The sequence below is a fragment of the Ictalurus furcatus genome, chromosome 6 (assembly GCF_023375685.1).
Source record: "Ictalurus furcatus strain D&B chromosome 6, Billie_1.0, whole genome shotgun sequence".
Lineage (NCBI taxonomy): Eukaryota > Metazoa > Chordata > Actinopteri > Siluriformes > Ictaluridae > Ictalurus > Ictalurus furcatus.
In genome coordinates, this window is record NC_071260.1 from 33,399,992 (window position 1) to 33,414,813 (window position 14,822).

The following is a 14,822-nucleotide window of genomic DNA, read 5'->3' on the forward strand; positions in this document are numbered from 1 at the left end:
GACGCTCCTCAATGACAGCAAAACGTTTTTCAAGGTCCGCAATATGTCCCTTGATTGTCTCGAAACCGGTTTGTATTAGCTCAAATAACGCTCTGTTGTCTATAACAGAAGGCGACTCACCACTGTAAACTTCTTGGTCTGAAGGTAGAGTCTCAGAGTCATTGTCTTCCGCAGTCAGACATTCACTGACACGTGTTTCTCCATGAGCCTGGGAAAATGCACAAGCGTCCCACGATTCAAACAACTCGTGATCCCAGCTCAAAACGGAGTCTATATCGAACTATTCAGAGCGAGCTCATTCATTCACAACTGACTCTGAAAAAGTAAACATGACTTAGGAAACCAGTATGAATTAGGAAGATAAAACTCTCTTTTTTTTTAAGACATACTACATACCGTCTGCCGGCCCGGGGGAACAACTTGACCACTTAAGTTCCGGTGTTGTAGGTGTCACTACGTCTGTGTCTCTCAAACAATCATCAGTCAGAGCATGTACCTGAGCGATCGTAACTGTTTTACGTTTATTCCTTCTAGGCTTTGTCGATATACTCCGGTCGCTAGCACCCACCACACAATTTTACAGGCACGAATACTTATAAATAATAACACATGTATGTACCGCTTGCCTTGTGCAGAAATTTTATTTCCTCAACGATGTCCAGAACAGACACAACGTCAGCATCACCTGCAGCGCTAGAGACCTGTTTAACCATTACAACAGTCCCATGATTCATTTATTAATAAATAAACATTCTTAATAATGTGTAATAATAATAATAAAACAACACTTACTGTTACGATAGACAGACATCTCCTATTCCTCAAAATAAAAAGCCAAAGTTTCCTAAAGCCATTAACACCCCAGACACTGACTCATTAACATAAACAAAGTGATAGGTTTACACCCCACCCCTGGTCATAAATTAAGTGTACCTACAGAACCGTCGGTCAGGAAAACACAAAGAGTCATAAATTAGGTTCACATACAGAACAGTCCGCTAGAGTCATAAATTTACGCGATCTACAGAAACTGTCTGCCGGTGAAACACGTGTGGATGGGGAGTGTACTGAGAGAGAGCTGAATTGTTTTTTAACCTCATTCCTGCTTTATCCAGCGATTGGAAGACACCTAGCGAAAAACTTGTCTTCTAGTTTAAACAATACGTGCGATTCTTATATACAATACTTTAACATTTACCTCCTAAAGGGTTATATTTAGAAGTTATGTAATACGCGCAATTCTTTTAAACAGCTTTTTTTTATTTTATTTTTTTTAACCTTTTACCTCCTAAATTTTTATTCAAAGTCAACCCATTGTCCCAAAAAATTTAATCAACAGTTGTTTTAATTTATTTCACAAACAAATATTCTGCTCATATATGTTCACATTCAACCATCATGCTTTTTCTAACAATGTAGTTACACAAAACGAAATCCCCAAAATAGACATATTTCACCTAAACCATCCTTAAGCTTCAAATAAAACAATACCACAACAAAGTAATTTCAGAAAACAAACATTCTCTTATACCACAAAAAGGAATACATTTGTGTGTGATTAATACTGGGAGAAACACATTTCACAACAGTCTCGTTAACATAAACACATTTGTTGGGGGAGATGTGTTGTGGGGGAGTCCACACCCCCTGGAAAGGAAGGACACAACGCAGACATACAGGTACCAGAATGACCCACTGACACAGTTGATTGGGTTACCCCCCACCCCTGGTCATAAATTAGGTGTACCTACAGACCTGTCGATCAGGGGAGCACAAAGAGTTATAAATCAGCACACAACTTTGATTGACAGTTTGACACAAAGTGTATGATATAACTACCGAACAGCCTGAGCTAATGTTAGAAAATATTAGAGTTCAATAGGTGGGTTTGAATTATATGTTTTAATCTAAATGCCATAAGTTTATTTTGTATTACAAAATGTTTTATTTTTATTTTATTTTGTATTGTTTATATAAGAAGGTACATTGTGTTAAAGCCAGATAAAATTGTACAAGGTGTCAAATTGTTTAACAATTTTGGCCATGTTACTTTAAGTAACTTTAATGTTACTATACTGTAAGTTTGCAGTATATACAGTGTTTACATAAATAGAGAACTGTGAATTACTGAGCATCATCTCTTTAACTAGGAAAAATAATTATTAAAGATAAAATTGTGTGGTTGTTAAGTGCACAAGATCACACAATTCTGTACTATACCTTTATTTACAGACTTGAATAATAAGAACCGAATCACACATACAGGAATGTAAAATCACGTCTTTGCAGTGTAAGTGTTCATCATAATCCTGTGCATGAGCTTCATTCCACATCAGGATGGTTATTTTTAGGATTCTGGACTATATAGACTTTGGTCACTAGATGGAGACATTCTGCATTTACTTTTTTCGACTTGCCTGTTAACCCACGTTATTGTTTTCACCTGACCCCGATTTACTAGATTATATATACTCTCCATTTTCTTTGTTCATTGCTTAGTCTTCATGTTTTTCATGTGAGTACCTTGCTGCACTGCCGCCCCTGTCACTGCATCTGCCCCACTGCATCTGCCCCACTGCATCTGCCCCACTGCATCTGCCCCACTGCATCTGCCCCTGCCCAATTGCTGTTGCATTTTGCTTATTACGTGTTTTTGGACTATACAATAAACGGTACACAGTTGGATTCAGGGGCGTCACTAGGGCTAATCATTCAGGGATCGAGTGCATGTTTACACCATACGCTTACTTTTACCCCAGGGCTGGGTGAGACAGACACAGAGAGAGAGAGCAAAAGAGAGACAGACAGAGTGAGAGACAAAGACAGAGATAGAGGCAGACAGAGAGAGATAAACAGAGAGAGAGAGACAGCAAGAGAGACAGACAGACAGACAGACAGAGAGAGAGAGAGAGACTCACCGCAGTATCTCCAGGGTACAGTGTGGATTCTGCAGTCCCTCAGAGAGCAGCTTCACTCCTGACTCTGGCAGGTTGTTGCCCCTCAGATACAGTTCCCTCAGACTGGAGGATTTAGAACTGAGAACTTTGGACAGAATTGCACAGCTTTCCTTTTCAAGATTACATGAACGCAGCCTAAGAGAGATGTAATGATAAATCAGAACACTGGCATCTCATCACACACACAGTGCCTTCTGAAACTACCTCACTTCCTCTGGTTTTGCTGCAAAAACCCTAACAAGCAGAAGCTACAAGTACTTAAATACAGTCATTTAGTTGGCTGTCTTAATCAGAAAAGAAAGATCCAAGAGATCTTGGAAGTCAAAGGAATCAAGTCTAGCTTTACCTCCCGAGCCTACATAACAGCTCTAATTAATCACAAATGGAGCTGGCTAGGACAGGGGCTTGGGTGCCAATATTTAAGAGAGTAGTAATTAACTGGCATATACAGGGCACCTCGCAACGGTGCAGTGGTTGCAGACCTCCCTCCCCCTCCAGCTGCAGACCCCACTCCCCCTCCAGCTGCAGACCCCACTCCCCCTCCAGCTGCAGACCTCTCTCCCCCTCCAAACTTTTTATTCTCAGTCCAGAAGACAAGTGCTGTTAATGAACTCGTAGTCAGAATTTAAACAGAAGTGATCTTTATCTGCTGTTTCTGCTGTCAGTGATGAGTGGAACAGGTCATACCTGTCTCTCTAAAACTCCTCCCATTAAGGAAGTACAGAGTTTGAGACGACTGCAGTCCTTTTGCAGTGTTCTGCTCTGGTGAGTTTAGTTTTATTCTCGGTTTATGGAGAATTCTGAGTCTCATTTTCAGCTCTGTGAAAGGAAGTGATTACTAACTGGACCTGCAAAGTCGTATATTAACTTTAAACAAACCTGAAATCAGGGTGTGATTACTTTTTATCAAAGTGAACGTGAATCTGAACATTCGGACTGGAGAGAACAACAACAGCAGCAAAATAAAATGGCTTCTAAGTTTTCAGAGGAGGATTTGTCTTGTCCTGTGTGCTGTGAAATCTTCACGGATCCTGTTCTCCTGCGCTGCAGTCACAGTGTGTGTAAAGTGTGTTTGCAGAAGTTCTGGGAGACCAAAGGATCCAGAGAATGCCCTGTTTGTAGGAGGAAGTCGTCTATGGGGGAACCTCCCACATGTTTGGCCTTAAAGAACCTGTGTGAGACTTTCTTACAGGAGAGAACTCAGAGATCTTCATCAGCGTCTGAAACAGTCTGCAGTCTGCACAGTGAGAAACTCAAACTCTTCTGTCTGGATGATCAACAGCCGGTGTGTGTGGTGTGTCAGACTTCAAAAATACACACCAACCATAAATTCTGCCCCATTGATGAGGCATTAACAGACTGTAAGGTAAATAAAATGTTCCTGTAAAAGGTACATGTAAAAAAGAGTTTATTCTACATATCAATATCTACAGGTTCAATATAAACACAGTGTAATAATTAAATAATAAATCATAATTGCCTTGTGATAAATTTAGTAACATAATAACAAATGTGAGTCTGCTATTCCATCATCTTCAGATTTTCAGCATCTGAAGTGTCTCCTGTATAAACAGGAGCAGATCTTCCATGTTAGACTAAAGCAGTGTACACCAATAAACCCACATCCTATAAGTCTACACTTTTCATTGTTTCTTCTGTACTTGGTGCATTTGAAAAGCTCTAATGAGTGCTTGTAAGAGAGAATACAGCTATTACTAAACACAGAGTCTCCATGCAGTGTGTTGATTTGTTTCAGGAGGAGCTGAAAACTGCTCTGAAGCCCCTACAGGAGAAACTGAAGATCTTTAAAGACTGTAAACTGAACTGGAGTCAGACTGCAGAACATATAAAGGTTCGAATCAATAAGATGGCTTTGATATTAGAATGATATTTTGCATCACTACATAATCAGTTCTATTTCATTTGATTTCCTCTTCACTGCAGATTCAGGCCCAACACACAGAGCGGCAGATTAAGGAGGAGTTTGAGAAGCTTCACCAGGTTCTACGAGATGAAGAGGCAGCCAGGATAGCTGCACTGAGAGAGGAAGAGGAGCAGAAGAGTCAGATGATGAAGGAGAAGATTGAGAAGCTGAGCAGAGACATATCATCTCTTTCAGACACAATCAGAGGCGTAGAAGAGGAGATGAGAGCTGAAGACGTCTCGTTCTTACAAGTGAGAATCATTTAGTCAGTGTTTATACTGTGAGAAAGTAAAACTTCTTTCCATCATCAGAAACGTCACATTTCAGTGGTGTAAAAATGTCAATCAGATCCACTGATATTTGCTTTGTTGTTTTACAGAACTACAAGGCCACAGTGAGAAGGTGAGTGATGTGCTTCCTGTCTCTCTCGTTCTCTGTGTTTCTGACTCCAAACCCACAGCAGCACTGACTCCTGAATGTTTTTGCAGAGCTCAGTGCACACTGCAGCATCCAGAGGAGCTTTCAGGACCACTGATCCATGTGGCAAAACATCTGGACAACCTGAAGTTCAGAGTCTGGGAGAAGATGCAGGACGCTGTCCAATACAGTAAGAATCTCTGTCTTTCTCTTTCTCTCTCTGTGCTTTTGTTAATAACACTAAAGTGGTTTTTATAGTGATGTTGTATTTTTGTATTTGTTTTGGAATTGTTGTTGTTGTTGTTGTTGTTATTATTATTATTATTATTATTATTATTATTATTATTATTGCAACACTCATATTTGGTCACCTTTTGAACTGATGTAAGGGAACTTTTATTTTGAAAGTCTTCTGATGCGTCAGACTGTTCAGTGGTTGAAGCGCGAGTGTGAAAATGGATCGTTGCAGCGGCTTACAAAAGTTTTAGATTTACAATTCTTATAAAGATTGTTTACATTTGTAATTGAAATACACCCGGTTATATATGTTTATTCTTTAATATTGTAATTACAGTCATCATTTCTTTGGTTTAAGCTAATGTTAGCTAGTTCCATGCTAACACAATGTTTAAGTTAGCTTACCTCCATCGCGTGTGTGTGTGTTTTCAGCACCTGTAACTCTGGACCCCAACACTGCTCATCCTAACCTCATTGTATCTGATGATCTGACCAGTGTGAGACTCAGTGATGAGGAACAGAAGCTTCCTGATAATCCAGAGAGATTTGATGTTCATGGCTGTATCCTGGGCTCTGAGGTCTTTAACTCAGGGACACACTGCTGGGACGTTGAAGTAGGAGACTGTACATGGTGGTATGTGGGTGTGATGACAGAATCTGCTCAGAAGAAGGGAGATATATCCTCCAGAAGTGGAATCTGGTATGTGAGGTATTATGGTGGTAAATATGGAACACGTTCTACACCACAGCCAGTCACTCTCCTCTCAGTAACACAGAAGCTCCAGAGGATCAGAGTGCAGCTGGACTGGAACAGAGGAAAGCTGTCGTTCTCTGACCCTCTCACTAACACACACATACACACTTTCACACACACATTTACTGATAAATTACTGCCACTTATAAGTGTTATTTGTAATAAATCTCCTGTAAAGATCCTCCCACTTCAGTGCTCTGTAAGAGTGAATCAGATCAATTAGAGCTGATATTGTTTTATTCCAATTCATTAATGAAATATTGCTGATGAAAAGATTCATGTTCGTTGTGAAAGTCTGTTTTTACTGAAGCACTGAACACTTCATTGTGGAATTTATTTTGAAGTGTGTAACGACACAAGACGGTTAACAGGAAGTAAGCGCAGGAGCAACGTCTTTATTAATAAACCAAGCAAACAAAACACAGGGAACGCGGTCTATACTGAACTAGACTAGCTAGATTACACATGGGACTAGAGTCTAGGCATTACACGAAAACAGGACATGGAAATAAGACCGCTAGCATGCTACACGCATTCGCTACTACATTCAAACATATAGATCTAATACTGCGCGAAGTGCACAGCAACACAAGGGGTTTAAATAACCAACATAATTAAACTAAATCACCGACACCTGGAGTAAATCAACCAATGCTTGCACACAGGGGGAATCAAAACAAACGAACCGCGCGTGTCCATATACAAGAGTCTCGTGCACGCGCGTGTCCATATACAAGAGTCTCGTGCACGCGCGTGTCCATATACAAGAGTCTCGTGCACGCGCGCTCAGCAGCAGTCTTTGCGCTTCGACGCCGCAGCGCCCTCTGCTGGCGGTAGCGTACCAAAGTGTTATATTATTATTTCGACTCACCTTATCAGTTACATCAAAATAATGTGAAAACTCAAAATAATAAGATAATATCTCGGATATTAATATATCTTGAAATTCCAAGATATTCATTGAAATATTTTAAGTAAAAATAACGACCTACTGCGTGGAAATTTACAGACCACATGTCAACAACTGCACGGTCCTGTAGGTTCATCCTGTGCAACATCAAGAAAATCCCACCCTACCTCACCGAACAGGCTACACAGATACTAGTTCAGGCTCTTGTTATCTCAAAACTGGACTACTGCAATTCTCTACTTTCGGGCCTCCCAGCCAGCTCCATCAAACCCCTTTAGATGATTCAGAATGCTGCAGCGCGTCTTGTCTTCAACCAGCCCAAGACAACCCATGCACACCCCTCTTCATCTCCCTCCACTGGCTTCCTGTAGCCACCCGCATCAAATTCAAGGCCTTGATGCTCACCTACAAGACCTTGTCTGGAACAGCACCTTCCTACCTCAACTCTCTCCTGAAGGCTTACGTTCCCTCACGCAATCTGCGATCGATTAGCGACCGACGTTTAGTAGTTCCCACTCAGCGTGGCGCAAGGTCCCTTTCCAGAACCTTCACACTAACTGTTCCTCAGTGGTGGAATGAACTTCCAACCTCAATCCGGACCGCAGAATCTCTCACCATCTTCAAAAAACAGCTAAAGACCCACCTCTTCTGTGAACACCTAACCAACTCATAAAAAAAAAAAAAAAAAAAGATATTGCACTTACACCTCTACTCTGTGCACTTTGCTTCTTCTGGAACTCAATTAATGGATCTTGTATGGTAGCACTACTTGTATTGTTCTCTGCTTGATATATCACTTTGCTTGTATTTTTCTCATTTGTAAGTCGCTTTGGATAAAAGCGTCCCCTAAGTGAATAAATGTAAATGTAAATAATGAATTATTAAATAAAAATAATGGGATAAAGTTCAAATAACTCCATAGTACATTTCCCCACAACTTTCAGTTCAGGGCTTCCAGAAACAAATAAACCACAGAATGAATTTAAAATCATAAAAATATGTTTAAACATAGATCTCTATCTCTATTCATTTAATTCCTGAATTTTAATCATTGTAAATAAACTGAGGCTTTGAAGACTGGTGTCTTTACTGTATTTGTATTGTTAGCGCCATGCTGTTAATCCTGGGTGAAATGTTTAGCTGGATGTGTGTGTTATGTGTGAAACTGTGCAGTGGAGGAGAATTCAAATTGAGCTCTAAGTTTCCCTCCACCAGCAGTTTGTGGTTGTGTAAAGATCAGATGGATCTGTATGTTAATCCTGCATTAGGTGCTGATTCACAATTTAAAATGCAACTCAGAATGAAATGAAATCACTTTGTTCGCAGTGAATGTGGGGCGGATGTGGAAGAGAGAGTGATGGGGAGAGAGTCAGACATTAAAGGTGCTAAAAACAACAATTTTATAATAATACTGTTCTCTAGAGTCATTTAACCACAAGTTCTGTTCAAGTGTCATGTTATTCATCCATATTTCCACAGAGATCATCCAAGAATTAAATCATCTACATCCCTCAAAAACACAAACTCCAATTCCCATGATTCTCAGTGAAGTAAAAACACATCACATGACCAGTCACATGACCGATCTTCACTATCACCAGAGTTCCGATTAGACTAAACTGTTTGTGAATTTCAGAAACATAGGATGGCAGGGGAATGCTCATTAATATGAATAAGGAAAGTGTTACCTGATTGGCTGGTGAAACGTTCCTGCTCTGACGTTTCATGCTGCTGCACGCGACCGTTCTATGACTGCTGTCAAATGACATCCTGAGGAGATCCACAACTCCTCTTAAATGTGTGTATTTATCAGCATTTATCTGAAAGCTACATTCTGAACTACTACTACACTCAGCACAGAACCTTACATATAAATAAGTTCTCCTCTCATTTAAACTTTTCCAGTGTTGAGTGTCTTCATCTTTAATTTACTGCATACGTACAAAATACATTTTAAAATCCTAACTTCATTTATTTAATATTCACACATGGGGTTTTTTATAGGGAATAAAATCCTGTCAGAAGTGGGATTCGAACCCACGCCTCCATTTAGAGACCAGAATCCTCCTTTAACCAGGGAGAAGGTCTGAACCTTGCGTCTGGCGCCTTAGACCTTAGACCTTTTTCCCACCTGTTTACGAACACAATCATTAGGCTTGCTAACCTGAAACAGAGTAAATACAGTCAAACCTTGGATTGCGAGCATAATTCGTTCCGGAAACGTGCTCGTAATCCAAAGCACTCGTATATCAAAGCGAATTTCCCAGAAGAAATAATGCAAACTCAGATGATTCGTTCCAAAAACCCAAAAATATTCATATACATAATAATGATTAACACAAAATACAATTTTATATTTTTATTATTTAAATTTAATATAAGGTAATCGAATGTATTAATTATTGTGTAGGACGACTTTCACTGTTACTGATGGAATCACTGCTGTCTGTTGGCTCGCCGGAATCTTTTTCTTTTTGTACGACGTTAACAAGGAACCCATCCAGTGACACTTGCTTTTGCCTCCTTTTAAGGATTTCGCGGAAATGTGACATTGCATTGTCGTTAAACAGATTCATCGCTCGCACTGCTACAGTCTTACTCGGGTGGTGCTTTTCTACAACATTTTGCACTGTTTCCCACATTTTACACACCTCCCTAATCTCATTTGAAGTGAGGGATTTCTCCGTCTTTTTCTCCTCCTCCTCCCCCTCCTCCTCAGACGAGACCTCCTTCATAACCTCTTGCTGTTGCTCGTGATGCAGATCCATCAGTTCGTCGGTGGTCAGCTCCTGGCCATGTTCCTCCACCAGCTCTTGATTCTCGGAATGATACACGAGCAGGGGCTTGACTTTGAAATCACCGCTTGCATTAGCACAAAACTAGAGGGCGAGACGGTCTTTCATGGACTTGTGACAGGGCATTGCATTCTCTTCTGCTGTAATGTAGGTCCTCTTTGGCATCTTTTCCAAAAAAAGCCCCGTCTCATCACAGTTAAAAACTTGTTGCGGCAGGTAACACTCGTAAACCATGAGCTTCTGGAACTCGGCAACGAACGCCTCAGCTGCCTTAGCGTCCGAACTCGCAGCCTCTCCGTGCCTCACAACACTATGGATGCCACTTCACCTCTTGAAGTTATCAAACCATCCCCTGCTCGCCTTGAAGTCTTCTTTGTTTTGTGTCGACGTACCTGGCAGTTTACTTACGATGTCGGCGTACAAGGCCTTTGCCTTCTCGCAGATCAAGTTCTCGGTCACAGTATCACCTGCTAGTTGCTTCTCATTTATCCACACCAAAAGCAACTTTTCTATATCTTCCAGAATACGTGGTCTTTGCTTTGATACTCTCGTGACTCCTTTTGCTACCTGTAGCTCCCTTATTTCTTCTTTAATATTGTGCAAATCGTCGACGTAGACTTCTTATAAAATCTTGCGATGTCGGCTACTCGCATACCTCGTTTGTGCTTCTCGATGATTTCCTTCTTAACTTCCACCGTAATCATCTCCTTTTTCTTATCGCCTTCCTTTTCAGTTTTTTTCTGCATAGGGGCCATTGTCGCAGTACAGTTACTACACAGTCACAACAGTTACAACACTATAGTAAACAGTATACGCTCACACGGACGTTGACTATACAAGTGAGGCACGCTGACTGAGACCGAGCATGTGAGAGAAGAACCATCGGCTCAGTAGCGATCACGTGACGCTCGGCAGACAAAGCAGCGTATATGTACTACTCGTATTGCAAGACCTCGCTCGTATATCAAGTTAAATTTTATTACAAATTTTTGCTCGTCTTGCAAAACACTCGCAAACCAAGTTACTTGCAATCCAAGGTTTGACTGTACATCACAGTGCACAATACTCTGACCTTTGGAGAAAAGGATTCTGTCCCAGTTTACTCGGCCAGATCTTTTTTAGTGTGTTGTTTAGAGAAAAGAGTTATCACTGCATGTTTGTTTTCACACAGACGTCATTAAAGCTACATTAACCCTTGTGCATCAATTAAAAAAAGTTACACATACGTCCATAGAGGACAAAAACGTCCATGTCCAAAAACGGTCATGAAAATATTATATAATACAGTTCTAATCATAATTACCCAACATTCATTCATTTTCAGAATTTTAACCCTTTAAACACCGGTTTCTTCAAGGCTCAGTGACCTTCTTTCACTCATATACATGGGGTGGGATTTGTGATTTCCAGTACAATATCATCTCTTTCTCTCAAACTGCTCACACACACAACATTTTCAGTACACACACACACCACAACTCTGATATCCACACACACACACACACACACACCACGACTCTGATATCCACACACACACACACACACACACACACCACAACTCTGATACACCCACACACACACCACAACTCTGATATCCACACACAAACACACACCACAACTCTGATATCCACCCACAAACACACACACACACACACACACACCACAACTCTGATATCCACACACACACACACACGCGCACAAGCACACACACACACACACACACAATTATATCTGCATCATTTATTCAGTTGGTCTGCAGCGCTCTATAATACAGCAGAAAGAGAAAAAAGGAAAAGCATGTACAGGTGCAGCTCAAAAGATTAGAATATCGTGGAAAGGTTCAGTTTTTCCCTTAATTTTATTTTTTTAAAAAGTGGAACTTTCATATTTTCTAGATTCATTACACACAAAGTGAAATATTTCAAGCTTTTTTTGTTTTAATCTCGATGATTACGGCTTACAGCTCACGGAAGTGAAAAATCCAGTATCTCAAAATATTAGAATAAAGAATTTATAATACAGAAATGTCGACCTGAGAAGACTCTAATCAGATAATTAACTGTCTGAACTAGTCTTGCCCCTGATCAGAGTCCAATATAAACTTTGGACTCGATTCTAGATTCACGACTCAGAATTATTTTTAATCGACTCCCAGTCATAGTAACACACCTTCTCTTTGCATCAGACGGTCTGATCTTGGGCTGAATTTGCTGGGACGGACAGTCCTGGACTAATCGGCAGTCGTGTGAAATCTGTGCTGTTGGTAGATGATTTTCCGTACAGTGGAACGATGTATTTCAAATAATTTGGAGATCTTTTTAAATCACTTGCCAGACTAATAGGCATCCACAACCTTTAATCTGAAGTCCTTACAGAACTCTTTAGATCTTGGCATGATGACACCAAACACACCTCAATAACAAAGGAACTCCAGACTCTAGATATGAGAGGGTTTAAATAAGACCGGTTCTACCTGCACTCTCTAATCAGGTTCTAATCACTGGAACCTGATCTTCAACACCTGATTCTAATGTTATGGTGTTGAAGGTGTGATAAATGTAGGGGTGTACTTACTTTTTACATGCGACTGATCTGTTTCTTGTTAATTTAAATTGTGAAAATTATATAAAATGTAAATGTTATGTATCATGTGATAGAGTATCAGCTTTATTAATATCACTGTTTCACAGAGGATCACATGTTTGCTTCTCCAAATATGTTTAAAAAAAATCATTTCCATGGGGTGTACTTATTTTTTCACATGACTCTAGATAGATAGATAGATCACTTTATTAATCCCAGAGGGAAATCCACATATTACAGCAGCACAGAGAGGTAGAAGTATACTAAAGTAATTTAACATTATAAATGAAACAAATAATCATTGTCTTCCAGGACAGAGCCGTTATAAAAGTGAGGGTTGTTGCGTTCGCATTCAGACACTGCAGCGTATGGCGAGAACCACGACATCAATATATGAGAAATAAACTAATTATTAAAACTACATATATTCATTACTATTTAACAATAACGCAGGAACGCCACCGAGTGTAGAGAAGTAAAGGTACATTTCTGTAATTTAAAATGAACTTGAGTAAGAGTATAAGTACGGCCAGTTAAACCTACTCTTAAAATCACATTGTTTTTGTATATAGAGTGTTACTTCCCACCTCTGGAAATACTGCAGCTGGAAAATATAATCCTTTCTTTTCTCTTTTTGTTTGTCTGGAACATCCAGAGCACATCACATTCATGCAGCACTACAGCTCTGTCCTTTGGATCAGTTTCACCTCGCAGGTCAGTTTAGCAGCTCAGTTTACAGCATTTATCTTCACAACATGCCTCTCGCAGTCAAGTTCAACACCGACTCTCTATCAACATGAGACTAACTCAAAACATGTTAATAAAATACAAAAGATATAAATAACAAATGTTATCACTTTGTATTATATTACATTCAATTATGTTGTTAATAACAGTTCATTTTAAACTTAATACATATTAAAATGAAATATAAATCATATGGAAGCACATTTATCATTAACTGTCACACAACAACAACAAAAACATATTCCATGAAAGAAAGGAAAACAAGCGCCCACAGCCATCATGAAAAATGTCCTGTACCACAACAACCTAATACAATGAACTTGATTAAAATAATACATTTACTGAACATGGTACTGGGAGTACAAAACACATACACACACTTATTTAGAGTTCAGAGAGAGCAAAACGTCGTCATACAGGATTTATCTTCACAACACACCTAATATGAGAAAATAACGTGAACATGTTCGACCATAAGAAGATAAAATGGCGACAGCTAGCTAGCTCACACACACACACACAATAAAAACATGTGTTAATTTGTTCATCTTACAAACTAATTTTACAAGTAAAATACACAGCAGAAACGACTCAGTCCGGCTATCCTAATAATAATATACATGATTAAACTGGTTTGTGTGCTTGAAACGACTTTTAAACCTTAAAATTCGAACTTTATAATCACGCTGCCTTAAATACACACCTCTCACAGTCAAGATCAACACCGACTGACAGGAAACCGGAAATGACGCAATACGTCTGTAACAATCAGCAAAGAGCTAGAACACAAATAAAGTACTCCCAACACCAAGAATGGCAAAATATTAAATAACTGTGAAGGATTTCGGTGAAATTAATACATTTTACCGTCCAACACATGCCATGAAAAACACAAATAATAATTAAAAAATATATATTTCCTGTTTTTCTTATATCTGTTACACGACCAAGACTTCTTTTAACCCAGATTAGTCCTCCTAGTAAATGACACGTATATGGGTACATGATGAAGAAGTCGTCTACCATTATGTGGCTCTGACAATCATAACGCTATCAGTACTTAAGACCACACCAATAATACGGCGAACCCGAAAGGGAGCAGAGGAGATGCTGGGAAAGGGCCACCACCACCAGCACCATCAGCACCATCACCACCAGCAGCAGCAGACCACCACCAGACCACCACCAGCAGACCACAACAAACTCTCCACATCAGCGTAAACTCTAAAAGGGAAAAACATTAGCTCAGCCTACTCATTTTGTTGTTGCTAGCCGCCAAACCGGCACAAACCTGTACACACATGTGCGCAGGTGGAGTACTGATGCAATAATTAGGAGGAAAAGGTCACACACATACATACATATATAATTTTGTCTTGCTGTCGGTCCTGTTTGTGTACACACCGGAAGCTTCACTAATCAAGTCCCTGTGTGTGTGAGCACTTGGTAATGACGCTGATTCTGATTCTAAAACCTGGGTGATGATGGAACTTGAGAA

General features: G+C 39.8%; 1 protein-coding gene and 1 long non-coding RNA gene across 3 annotated transcripts; one reads left to right on the top strand and one right to left on the bottom strand.

Annotated features, from left to right (window-relative positions):
• Positions 1-3,659: 3,659 nt before the first annotated feature.
• Positions 3,660-7,006, top strand: LOC128609257 (E3 ubiquitin-protein ligase TRIM35-like). The gene is made up of 6 exons (XM_053627763.1): positions 3,660-4,323; positions 4,714-4,809; positions 4,902-5,132; positions 5,261-5,283; positions 5,370-5,488; positions 5,968-7,006. The coding sequence occupies exons 1-6, from the start codon at positions 3,925-3,927 to the stop codon at positions 6,510-6,512; spliced, it is 1,413 nt and encodes a 470-aa protein (XP_053483738.1). The 5' UTR covers positions 3,660-3,924; the 3' UTR covers positions 6,513-7,006.
• Positions 7,007-12,766: 5,760 nt separating this feature from the next.
• LOC128609267 (uncharacterized) lies at positions 12,767-14,797 on the bottom strand. 2 transcript variants are annotated; one of them, XR_008386203.1, is made up of 3 exons: positions 14,686-14,797; positions 14,397-14,548; positions 12,767-14,301 (listed from the first exon to the last, which is right to left on the bottom strand). It is a non-coding gene; the product is annotated as an uncharacterized LOC128609267 (long non-coding RNA). The 2 variants fall into 2 exon arrangements; XR_008386202.1 differs by having other exon boundaries at positions 12,767-14,548.
• Positions 14,798-14,822: the final 25 nt, after the last annotated feature.